Consider the following 11,392-nt stretch of genomic DNA (forward strand, 5'->3'; position numbering starts at 1 on the left):
CCAATGAGCACCAGTGAGAGCTGTAGCAATCGAGATGCTCATCATTAGAGATGGCAGCGGTCAAGAGGTTCAGGCCCATGCAGGAAGATGCTGAGAAGGGCAGTGGGCTCAGCATCTCATCCTGAGGCCAGCCTGCCTGAGGAGGCCACCTCCATCCCCACTGGTGGGGGCCATGGCACACAAGGGGTGAGCATCAGCCTGAAAAGAGCAGAGCTGGGCTCCTGCAGGCAGGGCAGGCAGCAGGCGGGCTCAGAATGGGCAGCAGCCATGACCGCCTGCATTCCATTGCGTCGAATAGGCTGCTGTGTGACATGGAACCCAGGAGCCACATCAGAGCGGCTGCAGGGCGGTGGGTGCCACATCCTGGAGGAGCTTCTGGCGAACGACTGGAAGCATTTGGAAGGGATGAGTTCCCATGTGGCTGTTGCCAACAAGGAGCAACCCGCGTGTGTGATGCGCACCAAGATGAGCTGGTGGGAGGACGGCCCCGCAACAGGCTGTGGCTCCCAGGAGTCCAGATGGCACCAGCAAAGGTGTGGGGATCCACAGCCAGCACACGGCACCGTTGCCAATGGGCACCAGCCGGCCCCATTCCGCAAGCGGTGCGGGTCCTGCAAGCAGCTGTGTGAGTGGTACAGCAATGCGGGCCCAGTTTGCCAGCGGAACATTAACAGCATGCAGCAAGTGGAGCTGCTGCAGGAGCTGGAGCAGGTGAGCACCTAATGGACGGGCACACAAGGGCCGAGCTGCCGGCTGAAGGGCACCCTGCCCATGGCATGGCAGCAGAGGGCCGGGGGACAACGCTGCTCCCTTCCCCTCCCACAGGCTCATGAGCAGCTCATGGAGAACCGCACGGCCACGGCCAGGGAGTCTTTGTTGAAGGTGAGGAGATGCTGCTGTGTGGTGTGGGGTGGGAGAAGTGCCCTCGTGTGGGTCTGCAGCTCCAGCCCTGCAGGCCCTGCTTGCCCCGATGGAGGAGGCAGGAGGGGACTGAGCCCCATGGGAGCACCGGTGCCCTGACGGTCGATGCTCTTCTGCTTTCCCACAGAATGCCCAGCAAATAAGGGCTGAAAGAACGGCTGCCCGTAAAGAGGAGCTGGAGCAGGTAGGGGGCAGTGAGGGCTCGTCCTCACAGCTCGGCATCCTCACGCCTCTGGCTGTGCAGGAGGACCTCGGTCCCAATCCCTCGGGTCCATGGGACCCAACGCAGCCACCCCTGGTGGTACACGCTTTGTCTTGCAGGAGAAGCAGCTCATTGCCCAGCTGGAAGAGCAGCTGAAGGCTGAGACAGAGGAGATCGAGCCTGCCCGAGGAGCCGTCTGTCCTCACATCCACATCGCTGCCACCCAGCAACGAAGGAACGGGGTCTCCCACTGAGGAGATGGCAGCAGCAGGGGCTAACGGATCGTTGGTCAGCTGCTCATCCCGCCCGTGCCGGCCTCTCATTGGTCAGCGGGTACCCCGCCGACGCGTGTCGCCGTCTCATTGGTCAGCGGCAGCGCCGCCGGCTCCGATTGGCTGAGGCTCCGCGCGCGGGAGCGGCCGCCATCTTGTGTCTCGGGGCCTCCCGGCTCTCCCTTCGTTCGGCTGAAGCCGCTGCCGCAGCCCGGGCCGCCCCGCACGGCAGCGCCGGTGCAGCCGCTGCGCGCCGGAGCTGTCCGGGCAGCACCGAGACGGAACCGCGGCACGACGGGAGCGGTGCTGAGGACGGCGGCGCCGGAGGTGTGCAGGAGAACGGGGCCGGGCCGGGGCTGGGGAGAGGAAGCTGAGGTGGGCTGTGGGTGTAGGGGGCAGTGGGGGAGGAGTGGGGGGGATGGGGGAGTTGAGGGGGCTGTGGGGTAATGTGTGGCCGTGGGGGGGCTGTAGGTCCTATGGGGCTGTAGGGAGGGCCTAGGGTAATGTGGGGCTGTGGGGGGCAGTGGGATGGATGTAGGGGTGAACAGTGGGGGAGATGGGGTTGTAGTGGGCTGTGTGGGGATCCCGAGGGATAGGAGGAAATGGGTGGCTGTGAGGGGAATGTGGGGTCTGCCGGTGGCTGTAGGGGGATATGGGGATGTAGGTAGGTGAAGTGGGAGTGTAGAAAGGTGTGAGGGGGTTATCGGGAGAGCTGTGGGTCTCTAGGGAGCACTGTTTGGGCTGTAGAGGGCTATAGGGCTGTGCGGGGTTTGTAGGAGGATATGGGGCTGTAAGGTGCTAGGGGGAGTGCAGGGGTAGATGTAGGTGTATGTGGGGCTATGGGGAGCTTCCTAGTGGCCATAGGAGGGGGTATGGGGTTCTAGAGAGTTGTCTGGGACTTTTGATGTGGTCTAGGGCTATATGGGACAGCGGGGGCTGTGGGGAGAATATAGATGACTGTGGAGGGGCTAGAGGGCTGATGCTGGGCTGTGGGGGGCTCCAGGGGATCATGGAGCTCTAGGGGGCTGGGGTGCTCTGTAGGGCTGTGGGGGAGTTGTAAGGTTCTAAAGGGGGGGGTGTAGGGTGCTCTGGGTGGATTATAGGAGGATATGTGTCTCTAAGGGACTGTGGGTGGGCAGTAGGAGGATTCTAGTGGGATACAGTGTTATAGGGGATGTATGGGGCTATAGAGTGGGTTATAGGGGCATGTGGGGCTAGAAGGCTCTCCCTCGCTTCCCTTTTCATTTCCCCCTCCCCTTTCCCCTTCCATAGCAGAGTGGGTGAAACGGTAGTCCTGAAATTTCAGTCAGAATTGGAAGAGAGAAGGGAACGGCAGGAACGGATCAGCCGGGCCATGGGGCAATATCTGCTGGGGAGGTACCGGATGTTGGGGAAATGCTGCCCCCAGTGCCAGGTGGGGGGGGGGGACATGGTGGGTCGGGAAGGGGCCCGGGGGGGGGGGGGGGGCAGTGTGGGGGTTGTGGTAGAGATGGGGGGGCTGAGGGGGGTCTGGAGGGGATAGTGGGGTGTTGTAAGCAGGGGAGCTGCTGCCCCCATTGCCAGGTGGGGGGGTTATGGGGTGGGGGATTGCTATGGGGGGGTATTACTGTTGGGGATGGAGAAATGTTGTGGGGTCTTAAGTGGGGGGTTGGGTTCATGGTGGGGAGGCGGGGGTGGGAGTGGGCCATGGCACTGTGGGGGGCTCCCTGTGACTCCCCCACCTCTAAACTGTACCCACCCCTCCCCACCCCCCAGACGATTTTCCTGCAGGACTATTAGCAGCATCTCTGGAAAGGGGTGAGTTGGAGGGGGGAATTGGGGGTCAGGTGGTGGGGGGATGGGAGTGGGATGGGGGGTTGTAGATGGGCGGCAAAGGGTTGGAGGGTGGATACGGAGTGGGGTAAAGGGACCCATACTCCATGAACCCATGGAGTGGGGTCAAGGGACTCATCTGGCAGCCTTGTTTTGGGGGGGGCGGTGCCCCGAGCACCCCCTGCCTCAAAGAGGCGCCCAGAGCCCCCTGCCCCCCCTGTGGCCTCTAAGATCTGGGGGGCGAAATGGGGGCAGCGCAGCAGCAAAGATGTGGCGGCTGCGACCAACTCGACGGGGGGGGGTCCTGCTGCCCCCCAGGTGTTTAGATAAGGCCACCAGAGCCCGGCAGAAAACACCGGGAGGACACCCCCGAGCTGCCAACCCCACCACAAAAGCCCGGAGCCAACAGCTGCCCCGCTGCCCTTCATCCCCTCCCCCAGCCGCCAGCTCTAAGTGGGGCAGGAGAAGCTCGGGGGGGTCGTAGAACGTGGGGAAGAGGCTGGTGGCCAAATGGGGGGTTAAGTGGGGCGAGGGGGGGGTCCTGAGGCAGAGGAGGAAGAAGAGGCGCAGGGAAGGGGCAGAGCTGGGTGCTGGGCTAAGGAAGCCAAGCAGTGTCGGAAGGAGGCAGGGATGGGACAAAGACCCCCCTGGGACCCCCAGAGGGCGGCGTGGAGCAACGCCGGCTCCGCAGTGGACAGCAGTTGGGCTTCTCGGAGACCCCAGACCCCACAGCAGCTGGGCCTGGGCTGCAGGGGTTAGGAGGAAGGAGTGGACAAGGAGGTGGTGTGGAAGGGGAGGGATGGGATCCAGCGAGGGGCTGCTATGGGGGTCCCCCCTGGGATCCTGAGGTGCTCCATCATTGGGAGCCCTGGAGGTGGTGCCATGGGGGGGATCCTTGTGATCTGGATCCCACAGTGCTGTGCCAAGGGGACCCTTGGGATCCAGCAGTGCGATGTGGAGCGGATCCCCAGCATCCAGTGATGTGACAACACTGGGACCCTTTGCCTCACCGCTGATGGACGCATCTCTCTCATTTCAGCCTGATATTTCTGTTGGCAACTGCTGGGCTTTCCAAGGTTCGCAGGGCCACGCCGTCATCCAGCTGCCGGAGAACATCTGGCCCACGGCTTTCACCATGTGGCATGTCTCCAAGGCGGTGTCTCCCTCTGGGGATGTCAGCAGTGCCCCCAGAGACTTTGCCATCTTGGTAAGTCTCTGCCTGCTGCTGCTTCTGGAGGCCCCCGAGGAAAAAGCTTTGCCATAGAGCCCCATAAGAGCCCATTGAACCCCTATAGAGCCCCAGAGACAAGCAACAGAACACCATAACCACAACATAAGACCCTATAGACCCCCACAGACACCCTGAAGAGCCCTATAGAGCCCCCACAGACACCCCATAGAGCCCCATAATGCTCCATAAGACCCCATAGAGCTGCACAAGAAGCTCATAGAGAACCAAAGAGCCTCATGGTGCCCCACAGACACCCAACAGGGCCCCATAAGGGCCCTACAGACACCCAACAGAGCCCCATAACTGCCACATAGAGCCCTGTAAGACCCCATAGAGCCACACAAGAGCTCATAGAGCACCATAGAGCCACACGGTAGACACCCAACAGAGCCCCATACGACCCCATACAGTTGGGAGCTCCCAAATTTCAGTGGTGGGCTGCTGCAGAGCACGGCATCCTGCCTGAGGGCACCGAATCCCTCGGCTGGTTCCATGTCTCCAAAGGCCTCTGCTGCTCTTTGTGGCCGAGCAGCTGGGAGCAATTGCTCCACGTGCCCTGACTCAGGTTCACCCTCCGCTGTGCTCCAATCCTACCAGAGCACAGGGAGGGTTGGAAGGGCTCCCACCTTTGGCCTCAGTGTGTTCTTTATGGCACGGCCTGCCTAAGTGTGACCGCCATCATCTCTTGTCTTTGAGGGAGTGGATGAGGATGAAGTGGAAACTCTCCTGCGATCGTTTATCTATGACGTGGACGGAGAGATCGCGCAGACCTTCCATGTTCAGGTATGGCAAGTGCAAGGGGGGAGGCTGGGCTGCCTGCAAGTCATGGGAAGAAAGAGCTTTTTTTTTTTTTTCCTTTTCCCCTTCCATAGCAGAGTGGGTGAAACAGTAGTCCTGAAATTTCAGTCAGAATTGGAAGAGAGAAGGGAACGGCAGGAACGGATCAGCCGGGCCATGGGGCAATATCTGCTTGGGAGGTACCGGATGTTGGGGAAATGCTGCCTCCAGTGCCAGGAGAGGGGGGGGGCCATGGGGGGTCGGGAAGGGGCCTGGAGGGGGGGGAGCAGTGTGGGGGTTGTGGTAGAGATGGGGGGGCAGAGGGGGGGTCTGGAGGGGATAGTGGGGTGTTGTAAGCAGGGGAGCTGCTGCCCCCATTGCCAGGTGGGGGGGTTATGGGGTGGGGGATTGCTATGGGGGGGTATTACTGTTGAAGATGGAGAAATGTTGTGGGGTCTGGTGTGGAGGGTTGGATTCATGGGGGGAGGCGGGGGTGGGAGTGGGCCATGGCGCTGTGGGGGGGTCCCTGTGACTCCCCCACCTCTAAACTTTTCCCACCTACCCTCCCTCCAGATCATTCTCCTACAGGACTATTAGCAGCATCTCTGGAACAGGGTGAGTTGGAGGGGGGAATTGGGGGTCAGGTGGGGGATGGGGGGGGGGTTGTGAGTGGGATGGGGGGGAGCAAAGGCTTGGAGGGCGGATACGGAGTGGGGTCAAGGGAGGGGGTATGTGGGGCTGGGACGGGGTAAAGGGGTAGGGATGGGGGGTGAGGAATGGGGCTGTGGGGTGCTCAGGGGTTGGGCATGTGGGGGTTGGAATGGGGTCTTTGGGGGTCAAGGGGTGGGGGTGGGGGTGATATGGGATAGGGTCATGGCGGGGGAAAGGGGAATGGGGTCATGGGACGGGGGGGTGAAGATATGAGGAGGGGTTGCAGGGCCATGGAATAGGGATTTTTGGGGGGGGCGGTGAGGGATGGAGTGGGGAGGGGTCCAGGGGGTGGGGATTAGGTTGGGGTTGTGGGTCTAGATGGGGATCTGGATGGGAGGGTGGGGGCAGTGGTTATGGGGGGGATGTATGGGATGGGGTGAGGGGGGACCTGGGGATGGGGGCGATATGGGATGTGATCGAGGTGGGGGGGTTGGGGGCTGTGGGATGGGGTTATGGGGAGTTACAAAGGGAATGGGATGGCAGTTGGGCTGGGTTACGGGATGGAGTGGGGGGGTCACAGGGAATGGGATGGGGTGGGGTGGGATGGGATGGGATGGGATGGGGGGGTTATAGAGGTGTTGGGATGGGTTTGGGGTTGGGATGGGTTATGGGATGGCGTTGGGGTGGTTTACAGGGGTTATGGGATGGGGTTGGGGGGGAGCTCACAGGGAATGTGAGCAGTCCCCCTCCCCCTTTAACTCCCATCCCCCCCTTTTCCTCACAGCGCCGCAGTCACAGCGAAGGGGCTGCAGCAACATCAACTGCTGCGGCAGTGAGAGCTGAGAATCCTAAGCACTAGGCCACCAGGGATATCTGTTTTTCTGCAGTATGAACCTTTTAATATTTAATATTTGCTCTTGCTCTTCTACATCACGACGTCATACTTAATATAAACATCTACATAGAAATAAACTATAATCAAAACATAATATGCGCATGGGTCTGCATACAAATATATACACAGAGTTACCGACTATACTGCCCTAGCATCAGATTCCTTTGCGGTACACATTGAACATCCCCCCTAACCCTAACCCTGCACTAACCCTACACTAACCCTAACCTCTCCCTTGTTCTGCCTTTCTAAGGCCCTGGACTGGCCCACAGCCTTTTGGCCTGGCAGGGCACCTGGCCGGCTCGATTTTGGCCTTGGAGGGCTTCCTTTGCAATGTGCTGTGGAAAAGGGAGTTGAAGGGAAGGGAAAAGAAGGGAAGGGAAAAGAAGGGAAGGGGACCCAGTGTGTTTAGTGGAGCGTGGGAAAGATTGTGAGCCTGAAGTATTCGGCCCATGAGGAACCGGGGGAGATAGAGATGAGCGTGGAGTAACAGGGTTCTGATGTGCACAAGGGGTTGCCTGCATGTGAGCTCCTGCTCTGAGTCCTCGGTCCTTCAGCAGGGAGGCGGTTGCTCACACACAGACACTGGGTGATGCCCAAGGTGCCTGGGCTGCTCCTGATGTGTGCCAGTGCTTGTAAACCGTGTGGGAAGTCCCTTTGACAGACACCTTCTTCCTGGGCATCAGCTGAGGGCCAGAGAGGGGATAGCACCGGCTGTCTGGTGAATTCACATGCAGCTGCAAGTGCGGCACAGGGCCTTCAGGAAAGCCATGCCCATGGTGTGTCCGTGCTGCTACGTCAGCTCCAAGACCCACGATGGCTCTGATGCCTGTGTGCCACCTTCTGCACACTGATACCATAGATGAGCTCTCCAGTCCAGCTGTGTCCAGGGATGCTTTCCAATGAGGATGTTGACACGTGTGGTTTTGCACTAATGCAAACAGCAACACACAAGAAGCTCAAAATCTTGGTAGAGCTGCAGGCCTGAGCTCCTGTTTGGACCACAGGGGCACAGCTGAATGGCTTCCACAACTGCACTGTAGCACAAGGAGGATACAGAGTCTTTAGGATGGATGGGCGAGGAGACAAGGAAGGGCGGCTGCCCTCTGTGAGAGTGCACTGAGCTCTGCCGGGGGATGGAAGAGCAGCCATGTCAGAGCTAATGGAAATGGCAAACAGAGGAGACCATCAGTGTCTGTTCCTGGCTTCTTGATCATAGAGAGCAATTGGAAGGTGCCCTCTGCAGACAGATGGGTTTAACATGTTGTCAGGCCATTGTCCTCTTTGGGAGCCTTTTTCACTCCAGTATCTGCTGCAGGGACAGCACAGCAGGGCATGTGCCATCCAGCAGATCCGTGGAGAGCACAGATGGGAGATTCTTGACCAAGCTGTGGAGGAACCAAAGTGGAGAGATTCTCTGCTGGATCTCATGCTCTCCAGCATGGAAGGTCTGGTGGGAATTATAAAGGTCAAAGGGGCATCAGGCCAAGTGCGAGATGCTAATGTATCTCTTTTTATTTATTTATTTATTTATTTTGAGGGTGTAAGCTTAGAAGATGTTCATAAATGTCAATAAAATTGAGACAAAGGATTGAAGACAAAGATCAAAATCAATGAGAACGTGTTAACCCTTCTCAACATGAGAAATTCTCATGAGTCTTGTTCCATTTTAAGTTGTAAATATGAATCTTTGAGGTGATTTGATGTCCTTTTTTTTCTTTTTTTTTTTTTCCTTTGTCTTTTTCTGAAACTACGATGTTTTCCAGAATTGTTTTTGCTGGGCACAAATGCCTTCAGGTTCAGAGACACAGACAGCGGTGCCAGTGCCAATGACCTGTGACTATAGCCCGGCGCCTGCCGCTGATTTTCCCTGCTGCCTATTTGATGTCCCTCATCCTCCAGGTGTCTCCAGTTCTCCTCAATAAATAGCCGTGGTTAAGGGCATGTTTTCAGCAGGCCATTTAGACACACGCTCCTGTCACAGCCTGCCAGATTTCCTCATCCCTTGTCTTTGTTCAGTCAGATACCTCCCAATTATCGGTCTGATTTCTGACTTTTAGGGGGATGACTCAAGTTTGCTCCATCTCACCAAAGTCTGATGGACTGTGTTGTCAACTCCTTCACCGTGATTCTATCCCTTCCTATCTTTTCATTTTCTCTTTCTTTTTCTTTTGCTATGTCGTTTTCTTCTCCTTTTCCTTTTAATTTTCCTTTTCCTTTTACTTTCATCCTTTTTCTTTTTTTTTTTCTTTTTCTCCTTCTCTTTCTCTCTTTTTAATTTTTCATGCTCAGTGTGTGAAATACTCACAAGTCCTGTTCAATTTTACGTTGATACCTCCCAACTCCCTGGCTGATCTATCCCAGGGAGATTACTGGAATTTTCTCCATTCCTCAAAAATCTGTTCTCAAGTCCTTCACCGTGATTTTATCTATCCCATCCTATCTGTGTCTAACTCATTTCTCGTGCAAATATTCCCTAAGAAAGATAAACCTCAATAGAAGCAGCTTGGACGTGGCATGCAATTGATCACTGTGTTTTTCTGTTCATTCAGTTGCATCACCTTTCCTTCTGTTTGTTGGCCATAAATAAAGAGAAATCTTTCTTTTTCTTTGTGCAGCTGGTTCTCTGTGGAAAGCCAGTGGGAGTTGGTACAAAGGAGGTTTAACACTGAGCGGGTGACGGCAGAGGAGAAGAGTGATGTGAGGAAAAGTGATGCAAGTCCCATGGGGCCAGTGTGAGTAGAAGAGGGGTGGGGAGGTTGAGGAGGAACTTTGTCCACACAGCAACAGAATAGAACTCATTGGGGACATCCTGCATTGACATCAGTTGCAAAGTGCTTCTTTAACTTCTTGTATAAAACAAACTATAAATAAACAGACATTAAATGCATTTTGGATTCTTGCTCTTTAAGCTCTCTCCATTTTGCTGAACATGTTCTGAAAACCTGAAGAAGATAACAGGAAGGCACAAGGCACAGGAGGCTCTTTAGTTTATAATGGGCCCCAGGGTGCATTTGGTGCTGAGTCCATCAACCTCCAGTGCAGACAGAAGTTTGCATAAAGCACTTGGCAAGACCAAGTCAGAAGTAACAGTGAAGTTTCTTGGAGTATTAATGGGCCCACTGAGGGCCATTAGCAAGCAAGCTTTCCAAGGCACTAGTTAGAGCAGATAATTGGAAGCCATGACTCCAGTCAGGCAAAGGCACTGGCATGGTGGCTGTGATGCTAAGAAAATCCTCCTTTGTCTTAAAAAGCAAACAGGACAAGACCTGATTCCCAGACCCTTGGCATGGAGATCCTGTCTCTCATGTTGCCTCAGGGCACTTCCTGTGGCAGTGAGTTGGAAATCTATGGGATGTTAAGTGAAAGACATGGGAAGAGAAGATCCCAGGCTCTGCATGTGTTGCAGAAATGCTGTCAAGTTCATAACCCACATGTGCCCTGTGTCTCATCACAGGATGTGGGATGTGAGAAGGGCCCCATCTGAACAAGCAGTCAATCCCAATGTAACTCTGAATCTCTGATCTCTCAGTTCCAGTGCCCTCCTGTGCACACTCTCCCATAGTTTGATGCACTTTATCTTCTGCGGTGCCCAGAAGTGCACCCAGTGCTCCAGGTGAGGCTGCAGCAGTGCAGAGCAGACAGGGACGACCCTTTCCCTCACCCAGATGGCAATAACTTACTTGATGCACTTTATGGGACCATTGGCCTTCCAGTCAGCTGTCATGACTCTTAACTTACTTAGATGCAATTGAAATGAGAGCCCAGAGCATACTAAGGTGTCATCATTGAAAGAACGTAAGTGTTCCATAGCTTTGAAATGCCTTGGACTCCAGAGTATGCCAGAGATGGAGCAGAACAGAAGATTTGTCTCTTCTGTAGTGAGCTCATCCATTTAGTAAGCAGAATAACACTACATGCTACATGGGGACAGTTGCTCTACTCTGCTCTGCTCTGCTTTGCTCTCATGTCAGTGCAGATAAACTCACTTTCTCTTTAACCCTTTTTCCTCTGTGAACTATTCCACTATTTGTACTCTCAGATACACTTCCACATTCCCTCAACAACACTTCCATATGCCATTAACAATTATGCTTTCTTATAACATAAGAACAGTTTGTCAAACAATACAGTTCTTCAGTTCCCATAAACACTATTAATACCATATATCTTTCCATTAACAGTTAGTATTCTTCAGTGATAAACACCTTGCCACAGAACCAGCACTGACTGACCCTCCTCCCTCTCACGCTTCCTCACAGGCAGAACATAGTATTACGTAAATGGGTTGATACTCATTAAATAGGATAATAAAAAAGGCTTTTGAAATTACGTTAAGAATAATTAGTAATTATTACTAATTACGTAATTACTTAATTACGTTAAGACTAGTGAGACTGTGAGTCCCTACTAAGTGAGGGAGGTGTTCTGGTAATGGGGGTTGTTGAGAAGGTGGAGATACTGAAGGCCTACTTTGCTTCTGTCTTCAGTGTAAAAGCTCTCCTTCAGGAATCCCAGACCCTGGAGCTTAGTGAGAGGGTATGGGGAATGGAGGACTTGCCTTTAGTCAAGGTAGAGTTGGCCCATGAGCGCCTAGGCCACAACAATATTCAGAAATCCATGTGTGCTGA

The 11,392-nt window shown here is 55.1% G+C and overlaps 2 protein-coding genes across 6 annotated transcripts; both read left to right on the plus strand.

The window, feature by feature from the left end:
- Window positions 1-423: 423 nt before the first annotated feature.
- Window positions 424-1,722, plus strand: LOC146756670 (uncharacterized). 2 transcript variants are annotated; one of them, XM_085524093.1, is made up of 4 exons: window positions 424-711; window positions 826-882; window positions 1,049-1,105; window positions 1,243-1,722. In XM_085524093.1, the coding sequence occupies exons 1-4, from the start codon at window positions 454-456 to the stop codon at window positions 1,375-1,377; spliced, it is 507 nt and encodes a 168-aa protein (XP_085380219.1). In that variant the 5' UTR covers window positions 424-453; the 3' UTR covers window positions 1,378-1,722. The 2 variants fall into 2 exon arrangements, with proteins under 2 accessions (XP_085380219.1, XP_085380218.1); XM_085524092.1 differs by having other exon boundaries at window positions 1,049-1,722.
- Window positions 1,723-2,670: 948 nt separating this feature from the next.
- On the plus strand, window positions 2,671-6,855 carry LOC146756671 (SUN domain-containing protein 3-like). 4 transcript variants are annotated; one of them, XM_085524109.1, is made up of 7 exons: window positions 2,671-2,809; window positions 3,151-3,192; window positions 4,247-4,414; window positions 5,135-5,221; window positions 5,345-5,415; window positions 5,789-5,830; window positions 6,651-6,855. In XM_085524109.1, the coding sequence occupies exons 3-7, from the start codon at window positions 4,343-4,345 to the stop codon at window positions 6,700-6,702; spliced, it is 324 nt and encodes a 107-aa protein (XP_085380235.1). In that variant the 5' UTR covers window positions 2,671-2,809; window positions 3,151-3,192; window positions 4,247-4,342; the 3' UTR covers window positions 6,703-6,855. The 4 variants fall into 4 exon arrangements, with proteins under 4 accessions (XP_085380235.1, XP_085380233.1, XP_085380234.1 ...); XM_085524107.1 differs by lacking the exon at window positions 3,151-3,192 and having other exon boundaries at window positions 5,311-5,415; XM_085524105.1 differs by lacking the exons at window positions 2,671-2,809; window positions 3,151-3,192 and having other exon boundaries at window positions 3,752-4,414.
- The last annotated feature ends 4,537 nt before the right edge of the window (window positions 6,856-11,392 follow it).

The sequence above is a fragment of the Coturnix japonica genome, chromosome 26 (assembly GCF_054131305.1).
Source record: "Coturnix japonica strain WE chromosome 26, WE-NBRP24, whole genome shotgun sequence".
Taxonomy (NCBI): domain Eukaryota; kingdom Metazoa; phylum Chordata; class Aves; order Galliformes; family Phasianidae; genus Coturnix; species Coturnix japonica.